The 20,158-nt window shown below is 41.3% G+C and overlaps 1 protein-coding gene across 4 annotated transcripts in view; it reads right to left on the bottom strand.

Moving 5' to 3' along the window:
• Positions 1-20,158, bottom strand: part of GALNT1 (polypeptide N-acetylgalactosaminyltransferase 1) — a 131,609-nt gene that overhangs the window by 39,972 nt on the left and 71,479 nt on the right. For 3 of the 4 annotated variants that reach the window (XM_062201557.1, XM_062201558.1, XM_062201559.1), the window contains exon 4: positions 12,387-12,561. The exons of the other annotated variant lie outside the window; for it this stretch is intronic. In XM_062201557.1, coding sequence (XP_062057541.1) covers positions 12,387-12,561 — 175 coding nt within the window. The remainder of the gene's footprint in view (positions 1-12,386; positions 12,562-20,158) is intronic. 4 annotated transcript variants of the gene reach the window in all.

The raw sequence follows: 20,158 nt of genomic DNA, 5'->3' as shown, positions 1-20,158 counted from the left end.
ACGGATATCTTAATAGCTTCAATACCATTTGTTAAAAAGATAATCTTTATTGAATGGTTTTGTATCTTTGTCAAAAATAAAAGCCATGTTTGTTTGGGTCTATTTTTGAACATTATTCTTTCTTTTCCACTAATTTATGTTTCTCTTTGCCAACAACAGCAGTTGTATACTATATTTTCTCTAACTTATTTTTCCTTTTCAAAATTACTTTAGGTATTCTACATTTTTGCCTTTCCAAATAAATTTTTAAATATTTTGTTGGAATTTTTCAGTGGGATTGCACTGAATCTATAATTGGGAGAAAACTGGTATATTTTATGCTGGATCTCCCACCATCCCTAAAAAGCTAGGGCTTTAGGTTTCCTTGCTCTGCTGTGTACTTCACAGGACTGTCTTATGTTCTAGGCACAGTAGGAGAGAATGAAAAGCAATGGGATCCTATCCTGCCCTAGGGAACTGTCAGACAGAGGGTTCCTGTCCCTAAGAGTTTTAGCTGCTTGTATAGTCTTCTCCTATCACTGGGCTACCCTTACAATACTGCCTGGAGGTTGGGCTAGTAAAGAAGGGAAAAAGAAAGAAAAGAAAAGTAGGAGTTCTCCTCTAATAACCCTTTCTTGTTTTTTAGAACAGAAAGAGGGCCGGTGCCATGACTTAACAGGCTAATCCTCTGCCTTGCGGTGCCGGCACACCGGGTTCTAGTCCCGGTTGGGGCCCCGGATTCTATCCCGGTTGCCCCTCTTCCAGGCCAGCTCTCTGCTATGGCCCGGGAAGGCAGTGGAGGATGGCCCAAGTGCTTGGGCCCTGCACCCGCATGGGAGACCAGGAAAAGCACCTGGCTCCTGGCTTCGGATCAGCGCTGTGTGCCAGCTGCAGCAGCCATTGGAGGGTGAACCAACGGCAAAAAGGAAGACCTTTCTCTCTGTCTCTCTCTCTCACTATCCACTCTGCCTGTCAAAAAAAATAAATAAATAAAATTAAAAAAAAAATAGAACAGAAAGAAACTTCTCTTGAGGCTCTTTTTATTTTTTCCCCCTGTACCCAGTGCACACTACTGAACAAGTGGTAAAAGTGGACATCCTTTTGGGCTGGCATTGTGGCATGGTACATGGGGCCGCTGTCTGCAACACTGGCATCTCATATGGATGCTGGTGTAAGTCCTAGCTGCTCCACTTCTGATCAGTTCCCTGCTAATGTGCCTGGGAAAGCAGCGACAGATGGCCCAAGTCCTTGGGTTCCTGCACCCATTTGGGAGACTCAGAAGAAGCTCTTGGCTCCTTGCTTCAGCATGGCCCAGCTCAGGCCGTTGTGGCCATTTGGGGAGTGAAACAGAGGATGGAAAATCTGTCTCTCCTTCTCTCTGTAACTCTGCCTTTCAAATAAATAAATAAATGTTTGGGGGGAAAAAAAAGCGGACATCTCCTTGCTTCTGAACTTAGGGAGAAAGTTTTCAATCCTTTATCACTAAGTATGTACACTTGACTTCATCAAAATTAAATATTTTATGCTTCAAAGGTACTACTAAGGAAATGAAAGAAGACAAAAACTGGGAGAAAATATTTTCAAATAATGGATCTGATAAAGGATTTATATCCAGAATATATAAAGAACGTATCACTCAGTAACAGGAAGAGAAATAAATAAATGATTAAAGATGGACAAAAGATCTGGAGATATTTCACCAAAATACATGAATGGCCAATAATGGATGAAAAGACTCTCAATATCATTGTTATGGAAATGCAAATTAAAATCACAATGAGGTACTACTCCATATCTAGCAGAATGGCTGTAATAAAGATGACACTCAAAAGTAAGTGTTGTGAGGATATTGAGAAACTAAAGTTACCTGAGCCACTTTTCGCATTTTTACTTTGATAATATTTATGTACATGGCTTAAACAGACCAATTTTCTGAAGCCGGGGGGTGGGGTGGGGGGTGGGAAGCTGTTCCCTCATATCTCTGCCTTTTTTCTTCCCATACATAATATGAGCATTTTTAGTTCTTCCACCTGTCTCTTTTGGTTACCACCATAGCTCTTTTTTTTTTTTTTTTTTTTTGACAGGCAGAGTGGACAGTGAGAGAGAGAGAGAGAGACAGAGAGAAAGGTCTTCCTTTGCCGTTGGTTCACCCTCCAATGGCTGCTGCAGCTGGCACACAGCGCTGATCCGAAGCCAGGAGCTTCTCCTGGTCTCCCATGGGGTGCAGGGCCCAAGCACTTGGGCCATCCTCCACTGCACTCCCGGGCCACAGCAGAGAGCTGGCCTGGAAGAGGGGCAACCGGGACAGAATCCGGTGCCCCGACCGGGACTAGAACCCGGTGTACCGGCGCCGCAAAGTGGAGGATTAGCCTGTTGAGCCACGGCGCCGGCCACCACCATAGTTCTAAGTACTGCATTTTCACATATACTTCTTGACTTTTTCCCTATCTCTAGATGTGTACTGATTTCTTATACAGAGTACGAGGATTCATTTATTTCACTCCTACCCCCATCTCAAAATGTACACTTCTTAGCATCTCAGTCTCCTAATGTAGCTATTGCCTAAGTCAGGTTACAACATCATTTAATGTTTATATTAGGACTATGTAAAACATTATCCATAGTTTTGTTGTATTTTATGAATATTTTCCCTTTTCTACACAATATTCCCCCATTACTTCACGTTGGATAACTTTATTTCCTTTTGCTTAGTTTCCTATGTATTTGCAACCGATTTCAAAACCCAGGGACCACATCCTAATAATATATGAGTGGAGACAGGCAGGTTTTTCACACTACACCATCACTTCCATAGTGAGCTGAAGCTAATAATAGGATTAACTTACACGCTGCAGTGGAGGTGGAGCTGACAAAAGTCTCTAGTTTTTAAACGATGACTGAACATACAAGTGGGTTCATCATGTCTCTATGTATAACACTAAGTAAAAGATGGCTGGCAGAAGGAACACTCATTATAAGTTGGTAAAAGGATTGCTGAATAAATACAGATGTAGGAAATTCTAGTCAGAGTAGCTCTAGTGTTAGCCTTAAGTGACTCAGAGGTGTTTCTGAAAAGAAATTATTATTAGTTTTTAGGATACTGGTCATCTCAGCAAGACTTGGCTGACCAGAAAATATATTCATGCAATTACCTAATAATTTAGGAATGCAGGAAAGTCACTTGATGTTTTTTCAAGTATGAGAGTCCCACTCTAATTATTCTATCTCAGGGCACCAGCCTAAAAAGTTTTGCTGACTGTTTTATTAGGTTTCTTATATTGTATTAGGAGTTTTAGATGCATATTGCCAATTATAACAAGTTGAATCTACAACTTATGATAAAACTTGTTATTCATCAATCATCCATATATAATTTCTTCCATATATATCAAAGATTACAGTAAAAAAGAAACACCAAAAAAAAAAAAAAAGAATTTTTAAGTTTCTAAATGTATGTCCAATCCTCTTTATGTTCCTTTGAACTAATTTTCAGTGCATTCTTTGTTACCCACTAAATTCAGTTTGTTGCTAGTATTTATCAAGGGCAACTCAATATTTTAGCAGGTGGCTGGGTACCTGCCAAGAAATTTCTCAAACTCTGCATGTTCTCATTCATAGAAGATCAGCTAAGATCTAACCATAAAAGCAATGGTAAAGCAAAGTGATTAAGATCACATGCATTGTGACAGAGACTGAAATTAAAATAGGTCACTCAATAACCCTATGAGGGGGCTTCAAAAAACTTCATGGAAAGTTCACATTATCTTTTAATTCCATTTTCCATAAATTTTTGACACCCTCTTATACTTTTACAAATACCCCAAGTCCAAGTTTCTTTATCTGTAAACTTGGCACATTACTACTACTTTGCTCAACTGTTTAAATGTATATTAAGCCATAATAAATATTCAATGAATTGTATTATTACTTCTTAAATATCTAAGATTAATTACATAGGATGGATTCGGAATACTAGAGGACCTAGAATTTGTCTTAAACCTCCTTCCCTAAGATCATACATCACACAAGTTATTCAGTGATTGTTTCTTCTACTTAACTCTTCTTAACAGTGAGACAATGCCAAGCTTCCTTCCATTTTCCTTCAGGAAATGTGCCTTTGGAGACCCTGCAAGGCAGTCAAGGTTCTCAGCAGATAGAGGACGAGACACAGCCAGCAATACCACTGGTTAACCCATGCCTCAGAACAACCAAAACCTTCCTGGATTCAAAAAAGGTGGTGACAAAGCTGTACTCTAGGGGCTGTCCCACACTATTTTCCCTTATACTTCAGCAACTGCCCATAAGATCACACACTGACCAGTTTTGTCCAGTTTGGCATGGGGATATTTAAATGTGAATTTGACAGTTCTCTGTGATTCCACTTTGGGAGTCAAGCAGTGAGTAGACAAGGCCCGTGTCATGGCACAGTGGGATAAACTGCCACCTGTGACATAGGCAATCCATATTGGAGGGCTGATTTGCATTCCAGGTACTCCATTTCTGATCCAGCTCTCTGCTAACAGGCCTGGGAAAGCAGCAGAAGATAGCCCAAGTCCTTGGGCCTCTGCACTGGCTTGGGAGACCCGGAGAAAGTTCCTGGCCCCTGGCTTTGGATTGGCACAGCTCCGGCCATTATGGCCAACTGGGGAATGAACCAGAGGATGGAAGACCTCTCTCTCTCTCTCTCCTTCTCTCTCTGTGCAACTCTTTCAAATAAATCTTTTTAAAAATATTAAGTCCAGCCTTCTCGTAGAGATACACCTAGAGTAAAATCATGTTTCTCCTAAAACAAGTAATTTATGGCTGGCTGGCACCGCAGCTCACTTGGCTAATCCTCTGCCTGTGGCGCCGGTACCCCGGGTTCTAGTCCCGGTTGAGGCGCCAGTTTCTGTCCCGGTTGCTCCTCTTCCAGTCCAGCTCTCTGCTGTGTCCCGGGAAGGCAGTGAAGGATGGCCCAAGTGCTTGGGCCCTGCACCCGCATGGGAGACCAGAAGGAAGCACCTGGCTCCTGGCTTCGGATCGGTGCAGCACGCCAGCCATAGCGGCCATTTGAGGGGTGAACCAACAGAAAAGGAAGACCTTTCTGTCTGTCTCTCTCTAACTCTGCCTATTAAAAAATAAAAAAAAGAGGCCGGCACCGTGGCTCAACAGGCTAATCCTCCGCCTAGCAGCGCCAGCACACTGGGTTCTAGTCCCGGTCGGGGTGCCAGATTCTGTCCCGGCTGCCCTCTTCCAGGCCAGCTCTCTGCTGTGGCCCGGGAGTGCAGTGGAGGATGGCCCAAGTGCTTGGGCCCTGCACCCCATGGGAGACCAGGAGAAGCACCTGGCTCCTGGCTTCAGATCAGCGCGGTGCGCTGGCCGCGGCGGCCACTGGAGGGTGAACCAACGGCAAAGGAAGACCTTTCTCTCTGTCTCTCTCTCACTGTTCACTCTGCCTGTCAAAAATAAAAAATATATAATAGGCCGGCGCCGCGGCTCACTAGGCTAATCCTCTGCCTTGCGGTGCCGGCACACCGGGTTCTAGTCCCGGTCGGGGCACCGATCCTGTCCCAGTTGCCCCTCCTCCAGGCCAGCTCTCTGCTGTGGCTAGGGAGTGCAGTGGAGGATGGCCCAAGTCCTTGGGTCCTGCACCCCATGGGAGACCAGGAGAAGCACCTGGCTCCTGCCATCGGAACAGCGCGGTGCGCCGGCCGCAGCGCGCTACCGCGGCGGCCATTGGAGGGTGAACCAACGGCAAAAGGAAGACCTTTCTCTCTGTCTCTCTCACTGTCCACTCTGCCTGTCAAAAAAAAAATATATATATATATAATAAATAAATAAATAAATAAATAAATAAAATTTTAAAAAGTAATTTATGGCTGAAAACAGGGAAATTGGGGAGGGAGGGCGGGGAGAGGACAGACATACCAGGAAAATACTAAGTAACTAAAGATTTTGTATATAGGGTCTTCAAAAGCTAATGGAAAATGCACGCTGTGAGAACATGGGTTGATTTCAAACTTTTGTTCCCAAAATATTTTGTAATTCCATTTTCTACAAACCTTTTATGTACCCACATAGCAATATCAAAATGAGAAAAATATTTAATAATGATACAATGAACACTGCATTTAAAAAATTAACAATATACTATGAATTATCTTTAATGCACCCAATGATGCAGGCTTAAAAAAAAACAGAATGAGTAAAAATAATTGCTAAGTCCACAATCATAGTGACAGATTTAAAAAAATACAACTTAACCAGAACCAAGAGATCATGTGCAGTAAAATAGAAAACAGAAGTAGCAGAAAACCAAACAATGCTATTTTCCAGTGTAGATTTTATTTTTAAGATATCTTGCTTTATTTCCCAAATAAAAGACTGCAATACTGAACATGCCTTTTTTTTTTTCTTAATTTGAAAGGCACAGAGAGATTGACTATGAATCTTCCATCTGCTGATTCACTCCCCAAATGCCTGCAATAGCAGGAGCCGGGCCAGGCTAAAGCCAGGAGCACGGAACTTGATCCAGGATTCCGGGTGGGTTGCAGTGACCTAACTACTTGAGCCTTTCACTTGCTCCCTCTCAAGTTCCACATTAGCAGGAAGCTGGATCAGAAGTGGAGTAGTCAGGACCTGAATTGGGCACTACAATATAAGTGGCAAATTAGCTGCTGTGCCATATACCTGTCCTGAGGAAAGATTACAAAGCTCATCGCTTTTTGGTCACACAGATCTAGGTTTCAGAGAGGGCCCTTGGCATTCCACTCTGGAGTGCCTGGGTTCAAGTGCTGGCTCTGCTTCTGTTCCAGCTTCCTGTTAATGCATATCCTAGGAGGCAATAGGTGACAGCTCAAGTACTTGGGTCTTTGCCACTTACTCGGGAGACCTGGATTCAGTTCTGGGCTCCTAGCTCTGGCCTGGCCCAGTCTTGGATGTTAGAGGAGAATTTGGTTAGGAAAACAGCATATGGAAGATCTCTGTCTGTTGCTCTGCCTTTAAAAACAAAAAACAACCAATCCAGGTCAAATAGAGTGTGTTACTATACAGGTTAGGTTCCCTGCCCATGATGAAAGTAATCTAGAAATCAATAATTTTTTTAAAAATGAGAAACTCAAAAGATAAAAAAGAAATATACATAGAAACTTTAAAATGTACTTCCAAATCATTCTGGGTTAAACAGAAATCAAACAGGAAGTACAAACTATTTACAAATAAATGCGATAAGAGCAGTACAGATAAAGCTAGCAGGATGCACTAAAATAACTCACAGATGTAGTCTCTAATGAATTCATTATGTTAGTATTTTAAATGGGTTGAAATTTAACTAAAGAAAATAACAGATTAAAGAGAAAACAGAAGCAAATTACATAGAAAACAAATTTTAAAAATAATTGGATAAACAAAAGAGCTTCTCTTTTAACAAAAATGAAAAATTGCAAATTGTTACTAAGAATGTTCAAGGGAAAAAGAAAAAAGTATCAATGTGAAAAATGACAAGAGACATAATTATAGTTCTAGTAGTGAAAAACAATATAAAATCCAAACCTACTGAAGATAACACTATGAACAAATAGCCAAAGACTCAGGACTTCTAGGTCATTATAAATTATTCAAACCTCTAATTGCTATTTGGTTAAATAAAGGTCCTGATTGCTAAAGCATTTCTATTGTGCTCTTTGGAATTCATGGTTATTGTTATCAGTAAAATCCCCTGTATTCACAATTTCTTTTCTGAACATTCCGTTCCTCTTGTAGCATGAATTAAAGTATCATCAAGAATATGCTGTCCAGGTGGTCTTTAACATCCATGCATCGAGGAATCCTGCAGGTGGAAGGAGGTGTTTTGTTCCTCACTGACTCAAGACAGGCAGCTCAAAGCTTTTGAAGAACAAACCATGTGAAATTTCACCCTTCCTTATTAGTCATCTAGCAGCTTCTCTATGAATTTTGTCACTATGCTTAAGACATTCTTGATCACTTCAATATCCATGTAACCCATTTATCAATCCTATGATTCTTTAGATCTTTGTTCTGCTCCTACCTTCTATTGAGACTGTGAAATACACGCATTATTTCATGCTATACTCCTAGCTACCTTATATTTCAACTATTTACTATTTTTTTCAAGATTTTTTTAAAATTTATTTTAAAGAGTTACAAAGAGAGGTAGAGAGAGAGGTCTTCCATGCACTGATTCACTCCCCAGATGACTGCAACAGCCAGAGCTGTGCCAGTCCAAAGCCAGGAGCCAGGAGCTTCCTCCGGGTCTCCGACATGGGTGCAGGGGCCCAAGGACTTGGGCCATCCTCCACTGCTTTCCCAGGCCATAGCAGAGAGCTGGATCAGAAGAGGAGCAGCCGGACCAGAACCGGCACCCATATGGGATGCTGGCGCCTCAAGCCAGGGCTTTAGTCCGCTGCGCCACAGGGCTGGCCCCCCAACTATTTACCTTTATGTCAAACCTCCCCCAAGACCATGTCTGATAATCTCTATTTAATAATCCCAGTCTCTGGTCACCATTTCCTACTCACTCTCCAACCCTCCATGCCCCAATCCTGGTTTGTTCCCATTCCAATAATATAGTTTTGTCATTGAAACCTCTAGTCCTTACTTTTCATCTTTTTACTTTCTTTTTTTAAAAAAAAATATTTATTTTATTTATTTAAAAGAGTTAGAGGCAGAGAGAGAAAGAGAGGTCTTCCATCCACTGGTTCATTCCCCAAATTGCCATAACGGCCAGAGCTGAGCAGATCCAAAGCCAGGAGCCAGGAGCCAGGAGCTTCTTCCAGGTCTTTCACGTGCTGCATGGACCTAAGGACTTGGGACATCCTCCACTGCTTTCCCAGGTACATTAGCAGGGAGCTGGATTGGAAGTGGAGCTGCTGGGACTCCAACCTGCACCCACAAAGGATACCTAGGTTGCAGGCAGGGGCTTTAACCTGCTGTGCCAGCGTGCCAGCCATGTTTTTACTTTCTATTAACCTCTACACTTCTTAGCTCCAGGGCTCCTTATTATTAATCACTATCTTGTATCTTTCTGTTTCTCTGCAACACTTGTCTGGCTTTCCATTCAACCTGTTGACTGGTCTTGCATGTGTATCTGAGTTGCCAAATGTGACCAAAGAAAACATATGGGGTCCAGCATTGTGGCATAGCAGGTAAAGCTGCTCCATGTAACAATGGTAGGTATCCCATATGGGTGCTGGTTCGTGTGACAGATGCTCCATATCCAATTTAGCTCCTTGCTAATGGAATATGAAAAGCAGCAGAACATGGCCCAAGTGCTTGGGCCCTGCCACCCATGTGGGAGACCCAGATGAAGCTCTTGGCTTCTGGCTTTGGCCTGGCCCAATGCTGGCTGTTGTGCCCTCTAGGGGAGTGAAACCAGTGGATGAAGATCTGCCTCTCTGTCTCTCCCTCTCTGTAACACTGACTTTCAAAATACATAAACAAATCCTTAAAAAAACAAAAAGGAAAGAAAACATATGACCATGCCTAGTGGCCTCATTTTAAATTTACAACAAACCTCAAGCACGCTCTCAGTAATCCTACTGAATTTCCTAATGAACTTCAAACTGTTTCACACCTCCAGTTTTCCAATACTTCTCCCATCCTCCTCATTCATAGTTCACATTGTTTCCAATTTCCCCCCAAATAAAAAATAAATAAAAGCCATCAGTGAGAATTTCTATACTCACATCAACACACTTACCATCCTGTATGCATCTGTGATCATAAATAGTGTGCTCTACCTGCTACACAGTGTCTGAATTACCTCTGTTCCAACTACAGCCAACCACATCCCTTCTCACCTGCTCCAGTGTTAGGCTCTTGCTATGATACTCCCCTCTTAAATTTTCTCCCAACTGGAGCAAACACACTGTACTATATCCCACCTTAAAGGACAACACCTTTCCTCCTCCTCACAGCAGCCTTGCCTCAGTAGCACTGCTATGCTGCAGTCTCCACTACTTCACCTTCTACTTGTTTTCAAGCTGATTTTATTAAGAAGTACAACAGAAATGCAGACTGCACAGAACCCAAATTTGAGCTGAATGAGTTACAGCACAGCAACACCCATGAAACCAACCACTTCTCAGATGAAGAAACCAAATACTATCAGCACCACAAGTGCCCCCGCTCTTGTATCATTTTTCCTTCCCAAATGTAACTAATCACTAGCCTCATACTTTTTTTAAAATTTATTTTATTTATTTGAAAGACAGAGTTACATAGAGAGGTAGAGCGAGAGCGAGAGAGGTCATCCATTCACTGGTTCACTCCATCCACTGGTTCACTCACCAAATAGTTGCAACAGCCAGAGCTGAGCTGCTCTGAAGTCAGGAGCCAACAGCTTTTTCCAGGTCTCCCATGTGGGTGCAGGGGCCCCACCGCTTGGGCCATCTTCTAATCCAGCTCCCTGCTAGAATGTCTAGGAAATGAGCAGGAGATGATCCAAGTGCTCGGAACCTTGTAATCACACGGGAGACCTGGATGGAGTTCCTGGCTCCTGGTTTCAGGCTAGCCCAGCCCCGACCATTGCACCATTTGAGGAGTGAACCAACACATGGAAGATCTCATTCTCTCTGTCTCTGCCTCTGTCTGTCACTCACTCTGCCTTTCAAATAAAATAAAATAAATCTTTAAAAAAATAGGATATCATAAAGTTGAATATGAACCCTGAATATATGAATGGGGCTTTTGCATAAGGAGAACCAGCCTGAGCCTTCAACTTGGAGAATCTCCAATGTCAAGTTCTGTAGGGCTTTTCCCCCCTTTAGGGGTGGTCCTTTTTGCTGCTGCTGCTTCTCTAGAACTAGTCCAATTCTGCTGATAAAGATCCTCGAACTTCTTGCATAGAAAAGGAAAAGCTTGGCTGTCAGCCTTAATGGGAGCCACATAAGGCAAGGTGGCTAAGGGGTCTCAGCAGTCAGAACATACATGTGCACTTAATCTACTTGTTAGATGCACAGTATCCAGGCTTTTAAAAACAGGGCTGGGTCCGGCACTGTGGCGCAGCGGGTTAAAGCCCTGGCCTGAAGCACTGGCATCCCTATGTGCACCAGTGGCTCCTCTTCCTATCCAGCTCTCTGCTATGGCCTGGGAAAGCAGTAAGAGATGGCCCAAGTCCTTGGGCCCCTGCACTCCCATGGAAGATCCAAAAGAAACTCACGGCTCCAACCATTGTCGCCATCTGGGGAGTGAACCAGCAGATGGAAGACCTCTCTCTCTGTCTCTACCTCTCTCTGTAACTCTTTCAAAAAAAAAAAAAAAAAAGGAGCCTATTTGTCCATTAGCATAAATAGTTTTTATTACCTTCTTCACACGGAGCAACTCAACCTATTATACTGCAGACAGAAACACAAATTAGTACATTTTAGAAAAATGTTTGGCAGCACATACTAAATGAATACAAATGTATAACCTATTTGCTTCCCCAATACATACCAAATAAAAATGAAAGTTTAAGTCTTCCAAAAAACATGCACAAGAACATCACAATAGCTTTATTCATAACAATCAGAATGTGAAACAACCCAAATGTCTATCAATGTATAAATAAACTATGGTAATATTCACATAGCCAATCACTACACTGCAAAGGAAACAAATAAACTTCTGATACATAAAATATAACTCTCAAAGACATGAAAGAGTATATATATTGAATGAATCCATTTATAAAAAATTCACAAGGGATAAGACCAATCGGTGTTTAGAGAGGTCAAAGCAGACACACTTAGGACTATGTGCTTCACTGTTTCAAGACACACATGGCTTGAAATTTTTTTTTTTTTTTTTTTGACAGGCAGAGTGGACAGTGAGAAAGAGAGAGACAGAGAGAAAGGTCTTCCTTTTCCGTTGGTTCACCCTTCAATGGCCGCCATGGCTGGTGTGCTGCAGCCAGCGCACGGAGCTGATCCGAAGCCAGGAGCCAGGTGCTTCTCCTGGTCTCCCATGCAGGTGCAGGGCCCAAGCACTTGGGCTATCCTCCACTGCACTCCTGGGCCACAGCAGAGAGCTGGCCTGGAAGAGGGGCAACCGGGACAGAACCTGGTGCCCCAACCGGGACTAGAACCCGGGGTGCCGGCGCTGCAAGGCGGAGGATTAGCCTAGTGAGCCGCGGCGCCGGCCGGCTTGAATGTTTTTATAAAAGGGTTGAATATATGAATAGTTTGGTAGCAATGAAATTTAAAATCCCCAACCAATCCATCAAGATAAAGAATTATTTACCAATGCCTGAAATATATAGTCCTAATGATCAGTACTATCTTGATTATTGTATCAGCATTGTTTTAAATGGGGTAAGTAGTAACTTAGTAATATGGCATTCACCTTAAGAACAATCAGCACTAAGGTACAATTTACTGGGAATTCAGAACATGTTTTCAAGTATAGTGAGGGTCACAACAGGTACTTACCCTTCTAGCCTAACATCTGGTAAAGATCTGTTGAGTGCAATCATCTCACTTGCCATTAAATTGAACTGATTGATTTTAAACATCTCTTTCATCTTTTCTTGATCCTCTTTAGGAATAACGACTGGTTTCCCCATTTCTCCAGGACCTTCGTGAGGCTTTTGTACTGGCTCTAGAACTAAGAAGAAAACACAACTCATAGTATGAGTCTGTTTTTAGAGTCTAAACTGTGCCCTCAACATTGAGAGCCATCTCTGAGCCCACCCTCTCTCAATCTGTTAACATCTCCAAGGGGGCCAGCCTGTCTTCCACTTCCACCCTAACCATCCTAACCCAAAAATTCTTCAACTTGCACCTTTCATCTGATTTGAGGCATAGCATTGGTCTTCTTATCTCAAATACTGTCACATTAACCTCCCTAACACATAGTCTTATTAGGTCCATGGTCTCCTAAAGCCCAACTTTTTTTTGGGGGGGGGGTAACAAAGAATTTAACCTAACTTCTCAAATCCATCACTTAACGGGCCTGCCTCACCCACCCCCCAATAGTTCATCCTTCTGTCAAACAGCCAGTCTTACCTTCTGTCAAATGTTTTATGTTTTCTTGCTTCCATATCTTTTCTCATACAGGTCCTCTCCCTTACAACCCCTTCCTACTCTGATCTCTGCAATATCAAATCCATATTTGTCCTTCCAGACCCAACTAAAGTGGTTTTTCTCACCTCAAGGTTTTCTGAATCTTTCTACAGTGATCATTTGTTCCTCAACTACCCCACCATTTACAGGTCTCTAGGTAATTGCTATCTCTTCTTATAATAACTGTTAAACTTGTGTTACACAGTCTTCCTTCCCAATTATGATCTTTCTGGCTTTGATTCATCCATGTACCTTCTGTGGAGTTTAATTAGCATAGTGCCTTATATGATTTTTTTAACTATATACTGAATATGTAAGTAAATACATCATTCAAAGTAGATCAAGATGAAAATTCTAGACTTGATAGTAGTAGACATAATAATCAGCTTTATGTAAAGCTTCATGAAAAGGATTAAATCAGATGTAATAGGATATATTGATATTGTACATATTAAAAAATACATATAGTATATATTTTAAAAATGCCAGATTAGTAATTCTAAAACCTTGTTCTTTTTATAAAAAAAAAAAAATTTATTTATTTGAAAGGCAGAGTCAGAGAGAGAGAGAGAGAGAGAGAGAGAGAGAGAGAGAGTGAGAAAGAGATGGATTGATCTTCCATCTGCTGTTTTACTTCCCAAATGGACACAAGGCTGGGGCAAAGCCAGGCCAGGCCAAAGCCAGGAACCTGGATCTCCACCTGGGTCTCCCACGTGGGTGTCAAGAGCCCAAGCACTTGGGACATTTTGTTACTCTCCCAGGTGCATTAGCAATGAGCTGTGTTGGAAGTGGAGCAGCCAGTTCTCAAACCAGTGCCCATAAGGCAGGCCACGGACTTAACCTGCTATGCTACAATGTTGGTCCCAGCCCTGTTCTTTATTATATGAGTTTTAAACTAAAGGTGTATTGATTTATTTATCCAAAAGGCAGAGCCACAGAGGGAGAGGAAAAGAGAAAGGGAAGAGGTAGTTGGAGCTCCATCCTAGTCTCCCATATGGGTGGCAAGGGCCCAAGCGATTGGGTCATTACCTACTGCCTTCAGAGGTGTACTAGCAGTAAGCTGGATCAGAAGCGAAGAAGCCAGTACTTGAACTGGCACTGTGATATGGTATGTCAGTGTCCTGAGTAGCAGCTGAATCTGCTGCACCTCAAGGCCAGCCCTTAAAATACTGTTCCAAGAAAAACAGGTTCTATGATATATTAACTTATCATCCAAAAGGAGAGAGAAAGGGCTAGTGTTTTAGCATAGAGTGTTAAAGGCACAAACTGTGATGCTGGCATCCCACAGGAGCACTGGTTCAATTCCGAGCTGTTCCACTTCTGATCCAGCTTCCTGATAATGTGCCCAAGAAAAAAGCAGAAGATGGCCCAAGTGTTTAGGCCCCTGAACCCATGTTGGGGAGCCAGATGAAGCTCCTGCTTAGGCCTGGCCCAGCCCTGGTCATTGCAGCCATTTGGGGAAGTGGAAGATCTCTCTCTTTCTGTATCTCTTCCTTTTTCTCGCTTTTTTTTTTTTTTTTTTTTTTGGACAGGCAGAGTTAGACAGTGAGAGAGAAAGAGAAAGGTCTTCCTTCTGTTGGTTCAACCCCCAAATGGCCACTATGGGCGGCGCGCTGCACTGATCCAAAGCCAGGAGCCAGGTGCTTTCTCCTGGTCTCCCATGGGGTGCAGGGCCCAAGCACTTGGGCCATCCTCCACTGCCTTCCTGGGCCACAGCAGAGAGCTGGACTGGAAGAGGAGCAACCGGGACAGAACTCGGCACCCCAACTGGGACTTGAACCCAGTGTACCAGCGCCACAGGCGGAGGATTAGCCTACTGAGCCGCGGTGCCAGCCTCTCTCTTTCAAATAAATAGATAAATCTTTTAAAGGAGAGGGGTGAGATAATGGGTGAAGCCAAGAATGGTATAAAAATGTTTTATACATTACTTGTTTATTTTTTTTTAAATATTTATTTTATTTATTTGAAAGACAGAGTTACAGAGAGAGGCAGAGACAGAGAGAGAGGTCTTCCATCCACTGGTTCACTACCCAGATGGCCACAATGGCCAGAGCTGCACAGATCCGAAGCCAGGAGCCAGGAGCTTCTTCCGGGTCTCCCACGTGGGTGCAGGGGCCCGAGGACTTGGGTCATTTTCTACTGCTTTCTCAGGACATAGCAGAGAGCTGGATCAGAGGAGAAGCAGCTGGGACTAGAGCCAGCGCCCATAGGCTGGGGCTTTAACCCACTGTGCCACAGCGCCAGCCCCTACTCGTTTATTTTTAAAGCTGAAAGTTTTGTTTTCCTGTAGATTGTTTTTTGGGTGTCCTTGAAAGGTCGCTACCAAAAAGGGGTGACATAAAGGCATCAGAAAATCCACTCTCTTCAGTCAGGCTTCATCATGTTCCAGAACAATACTAGCTGAAAAGCTGTTCTGCAGAATGATTATTCTAGATGGTGGCAGAAAACCAATGACCTGACACCAGGGCTGCAGAAGATGAAATTATTCATTGTGTTCTGAACAAAATTTGTCCAGAATATAAAAATCTATTTCAGAGAACCATGAAGGAAAAAAGTATACAAAAACAGTGATTTCCCCTTTTCTCAGAAAAAAACGTGCTTTTAAGAGAAATATTACAATATTAGAAAACTCAGTAATACAATTTTTAAACACAAATCTTTAAATTTTGTCACCTAAAAGGGAAGGGAAGGAGCTGGTGTTGTGGTGTAGCGGGTTAAAGCCACAGACTGAGATGTAACAAGTAAAATACATTTCTAAACACAAGCTCCTCAAATATAAGGTTAGCAGATTTAAAAAAAATTTTCAACAAGTGTAACAAAAACCATAAAATAAATACTGAAATACAATGCCCCATGTAAGCTTTCAAAAGCATAGATTATAAAACTATTCATAATTTCTGCTTATTTATTAACTTTCCCTGAAAGTAAAGAGCAATCAACAGACTTTGGGAGTAGACATTCGGGGGTCAATAAAAAGCAGCAGAGTTGTGGAGGAGGCAATGATTGTTGGTGGATGAGACAGATAACCAAAAAGTAGGTGGGAGACATCTGGTGGTCCTGATACAAATATTCTTTTTGCCTGTGTCCTGATTCAGTTTCACATGATACTTTAAAAAAAAAAAAAAAAGCCAAGTATTTACATGCTTCCCACTTTGTAAATCAAGAGTATTAGTATACACACACACACACACACCATGTATAAAAATGTGTTCTGCTGGGAATGGGGGAAAAACGCTGAATATGACCAAGCCTCTGGATTTAATCACCAATTTGTAAGAAATACAGGTGACAAAGGGACACAATAAATATAAAAAAAGATGCAAATCCTGACTCTGGAACTCTGGAAAAGAAAAATAATCCAATTTCCTCTTCTTCAACAACAAAAAGGGGTTAGGGTGAGGCACAAAGATAAAACGTAATCCTCCATTCCACAAGACTAGCCACAAGCTGACAATTCTAGAAGACATCTTTGATGAAAACATGGGAGTTTAATTTTCTATTCTACTTTTGTTTGCATCTGAAAATTTCCATGAGGATATATGAAAGAGGATTCAAAAAGTGTTGCTATAAGTACTTCAAGGTATAAATTTGATGGCTATAACACAAGGAACTGTATGGCCAGAAACTCAAAATCTTGTTCCATCACTGATGACCTTGAGATCTTAAGAGAACCAGACAAGGGGTCAGTGCTGTGGCATAGCTACTGCCTACAGTGCCAACATCTCAGATAGGCACCAGTTGGAGTACCAGCTGCTCTATTTCTGATTCAGCTCCTGGCTAATGTGCCTGGGAAAGCAGTGGAAGATGGTCTAAGCCCTTGGGCCTCTGCACCCACATGGGAGACTGAGAAGTTGTTCCTGGCTCCTGGCTTCAAACTAGCCCATCTCCAGCCAAGGTGGCCATTTGGGGAGTGAGAAGAGGATGGAAGATCTCTCTCTGCCTCTGCTTCTCCCTTTCTGTAACTCTACCTTTCAAATAAAATAAATAATTCTTAAAAAGAGAGAGGGGGGGGAGGGGGAGGGGAAGTGGGAGGGGGAAGGAGGGGAAGGGGGAGAAGGGAGGAGGGAGGGAGCGAGGGGGAGAGGGAGAGAGAGGGAGTGAGGGGGAGGAGTGAGGGGGAGAGGGAGGGGGGAGGGGCAGAGAGGAAGTAGGGGAGAGGGGGAGTTGGGGAGTTGGGGAGAGGGGGAAGGGGGAAAGAGGGAGAAAACCAGGTAAAAATATCCAACACTTAAGTCTGCTTCTGTGATATTTTACAAGTGTGACCACCCAGTACTCACTAATAATCTGAAATTCCAGTATAGTGTCCACCTTACTACTCTAATCTAGTGATACACATGAGATTTCAGAGCCACATTTAAAACTGTCATTAATCAAATGTGATATGATTACTCCACGACTCCGCTATCATGCTCTAAAAAACTACAATATCATAAGGAATTAAATGGATTTGTAAATGGGTTTCCCTTGGCAAAGAAACCTGGATAAAATGTATATAGCAAGTAAATATATTTTTACTACTAATGCACTTACAGAATTAGAACGCAACTAACAAAAAAATATGGTAAGCATTAACTATGTACTCTCCTTATCAGCCTTTTATATGCGGGAACTTCAAAAAGGACTGAAAAAATATAAGAATCAAATCAATTTTGGCAAGGAAGTGACAAGGTGTTCCAAAGTATTATGAGAACAAAACTATTTTATTATATACCTCAGTTAAATCTGTTTGAGTGACAAGAAGTGTTTCATAAAACCTGTCAAAAAAAACTAGAGACCCACTCTGAAAACCTATAAACACAATTAACAAACAGAAGCTACATGACATACATCTGATTGTACTTTAATTTTCTAATTTCTAATGTGTAACTCTTTTCAAATCTCTAATGTGTATTTCCCTCTGAAAGAATAAATGACTAAAGTTATATGGTTCCACTTTAGGGAAAATTACTAATTAAAAGCTAAATTTTATTCTCCCAAATTTATTACACAATCATCACCTTTATTGTCTACAATTCATCCATCTCAAAAAAGTGTTTGTGCTTTTTAACATCTGTGAAATTGGTATAGGACTTAAAACGATAACTGGAATGCTTTTGCTTTCATAGCGGCTTATTTTATAAGTGTTCTACAAACCAAAGTATGTAAAACGCAATGAAATGTAGCACTTTTTTTTTTTAAATCAAAATATACTCTATAACTAAAATCACTGGCAACTGCCACTTCAACATTCTTATATTTTTCAGTCTTTGTTCCAATTTCATGCTCAATTCTTAAGACTAAAAATTTCTGAAAGCCTTTACTAATTATATTTTTAAGGTTTTAATAAGTTTAAAGAAATATTTTGGAAGTTTTTCTATAAACTGTTTTCTCAAGGTTTCCTAACGTTTGACAGCTGATATAATTCGAATACAAATATGTGAAAATGAATCATTTTATTGATGTGAAAATCTAGTACAGTGCTGGCATGAAGAATCAATTCCTACTTGAAACTACATCTATAAAAATAGTGAATACAGCATTCAAATCCATAAACTGAATATATGAGCTCATTTTTTAAAAAGATTTATTTATTTGAAAGGCAGAGTTAGAGAGAGAGAGAGAGAGAAGGAGAGAGAAGGAAAGAATAGAGATCATCCATCTGCTGTTTACTCCTCAAATGGCTGCAAGAACTGGGGCTGGACCAGGCCAAAGCCAGAAGCTTCTCCCACATGGGTGCATATCTCCCTTTAGATACCTTAAAATTTATTTTAAATAGCAGGTGCCCTGTAATTAGGTACATATATGTTTATAATACTCACATCTTCCTGTTGAATTGATCCCTTAATCATTACATAGTGCCCTTCTTTGTCGTATGTGTGTGTGTGGGGGGTGTGTGTGTGTGTGTTAAAGTCTATTTTGTCTGGTATTAGGATGGCTACAACAGCTCTTTTTATGGTTTCTGTTAGCATGTAGTATCTTTTTCTATCCTTTTGCTTTTACTCTATATGCATCTTTGTTAGTGAGATGTTTCTTGTAGGCAGCAAACAGATGGGTTCTGTTTTTTAATCCATTCAGTCTGCCTGTGTCATTTAACTGGACAGTTGAGGCCATTTACATTCAAGGTGCCTATTGTCAGTAATGACTTTGCCCTGCCATTTTTCCATAAATATTCCTGTTTTTTCCTTTGGATTTCCTTTGTAGTTTTGCTGAAGAATTTCCTTCCTTTACCTTCTTGTGATGACCATACTTCTGTATTTCTTCTGTGTGCATCACATCCTTAGCATCTTTTGCAGGGCAGGATGAGTGGTGAAAAATTCTTTCAGATTCTGTTTGTCATGGAAGGTCTTCATTTCACTTTTGTTCATAAATGAGAGCTTTGCAGGGTATAGTATTCTGGGTTGACAGTTCTTTTAAGACTCAGACTACATCTTGCCATTCTATCCTAGCCTGTAGGGTTTCTGATAAGTCTGCTGTGAGTCTAAAAATTGGAGATCCTCTGAAAGCAACACTTTTAGAACTTTTTCTTTGTGTTTTACTGTGGAGAGTTTGACTACAATGTGTCATGGTGAAGATCTTCTCTGATCATGTCTGTTAGGAGTTCTATGTGCTTCCTTTCCTTGGATGCCCCTTTCTCTCTCCAAACTAAGGAAATTTTCTGCAATTATTTAACTAAAAAGGCCTTTTAATCCTTTCTCTTTCTATGTCTTCAGGAACCCCTACAACTCATATGTTGGGTCATTTGATAGTATCCTGTAGATTCCCAACAATGTTTTATAGTTTTCTAATTCGTTCTTCTTATGTTTGGTCTGACTGTATTATTTCCTGTGCTTTGTCTTCTAGCTCAGATATTCTTAATTTTGCTTCAACAATTCTGTTGTTAAGGCTCTTCACTGTATTTTTTTTATTTGTTCTATTGAATTCTTCATTTCCAAGATTTCATTTTGATTTCTCTTCAAGATCTCAATTTTGTGGGAGAAATTTTCTTTCATGTCATGTATGGATTTTATTAGTTCATGCATTTGCTTTTGATTACTTCTAAGTGATCCTATGATCAATTTTTTGAATTCCATTCCTGGCATTTCTTCAATCTCATCATCTTCACAATCTAGTATTGAGGTGTTGTGTTCTTTTGGGGATGTCATGTTGTCTTCCTTGTTCTT

The sequence above is a fragment of the Lepus europaeus genome, chromosome 9 (genome assembly GCF_033115175.1).
Source record: "Lepus europaeus isolate LE1 chromosome 9, mLepTim1.pri, whole genome shotgun sequence".
Taxonomy (NCBI): Eukaryota; Metazoa; Chordata; class Mammalia; order Lagomorpha; family Leporidae; genus Lepus; species Lepus europaeus.
This window is presented reverse-complemented; position numbering and strand designations above follow the sequence as displayed.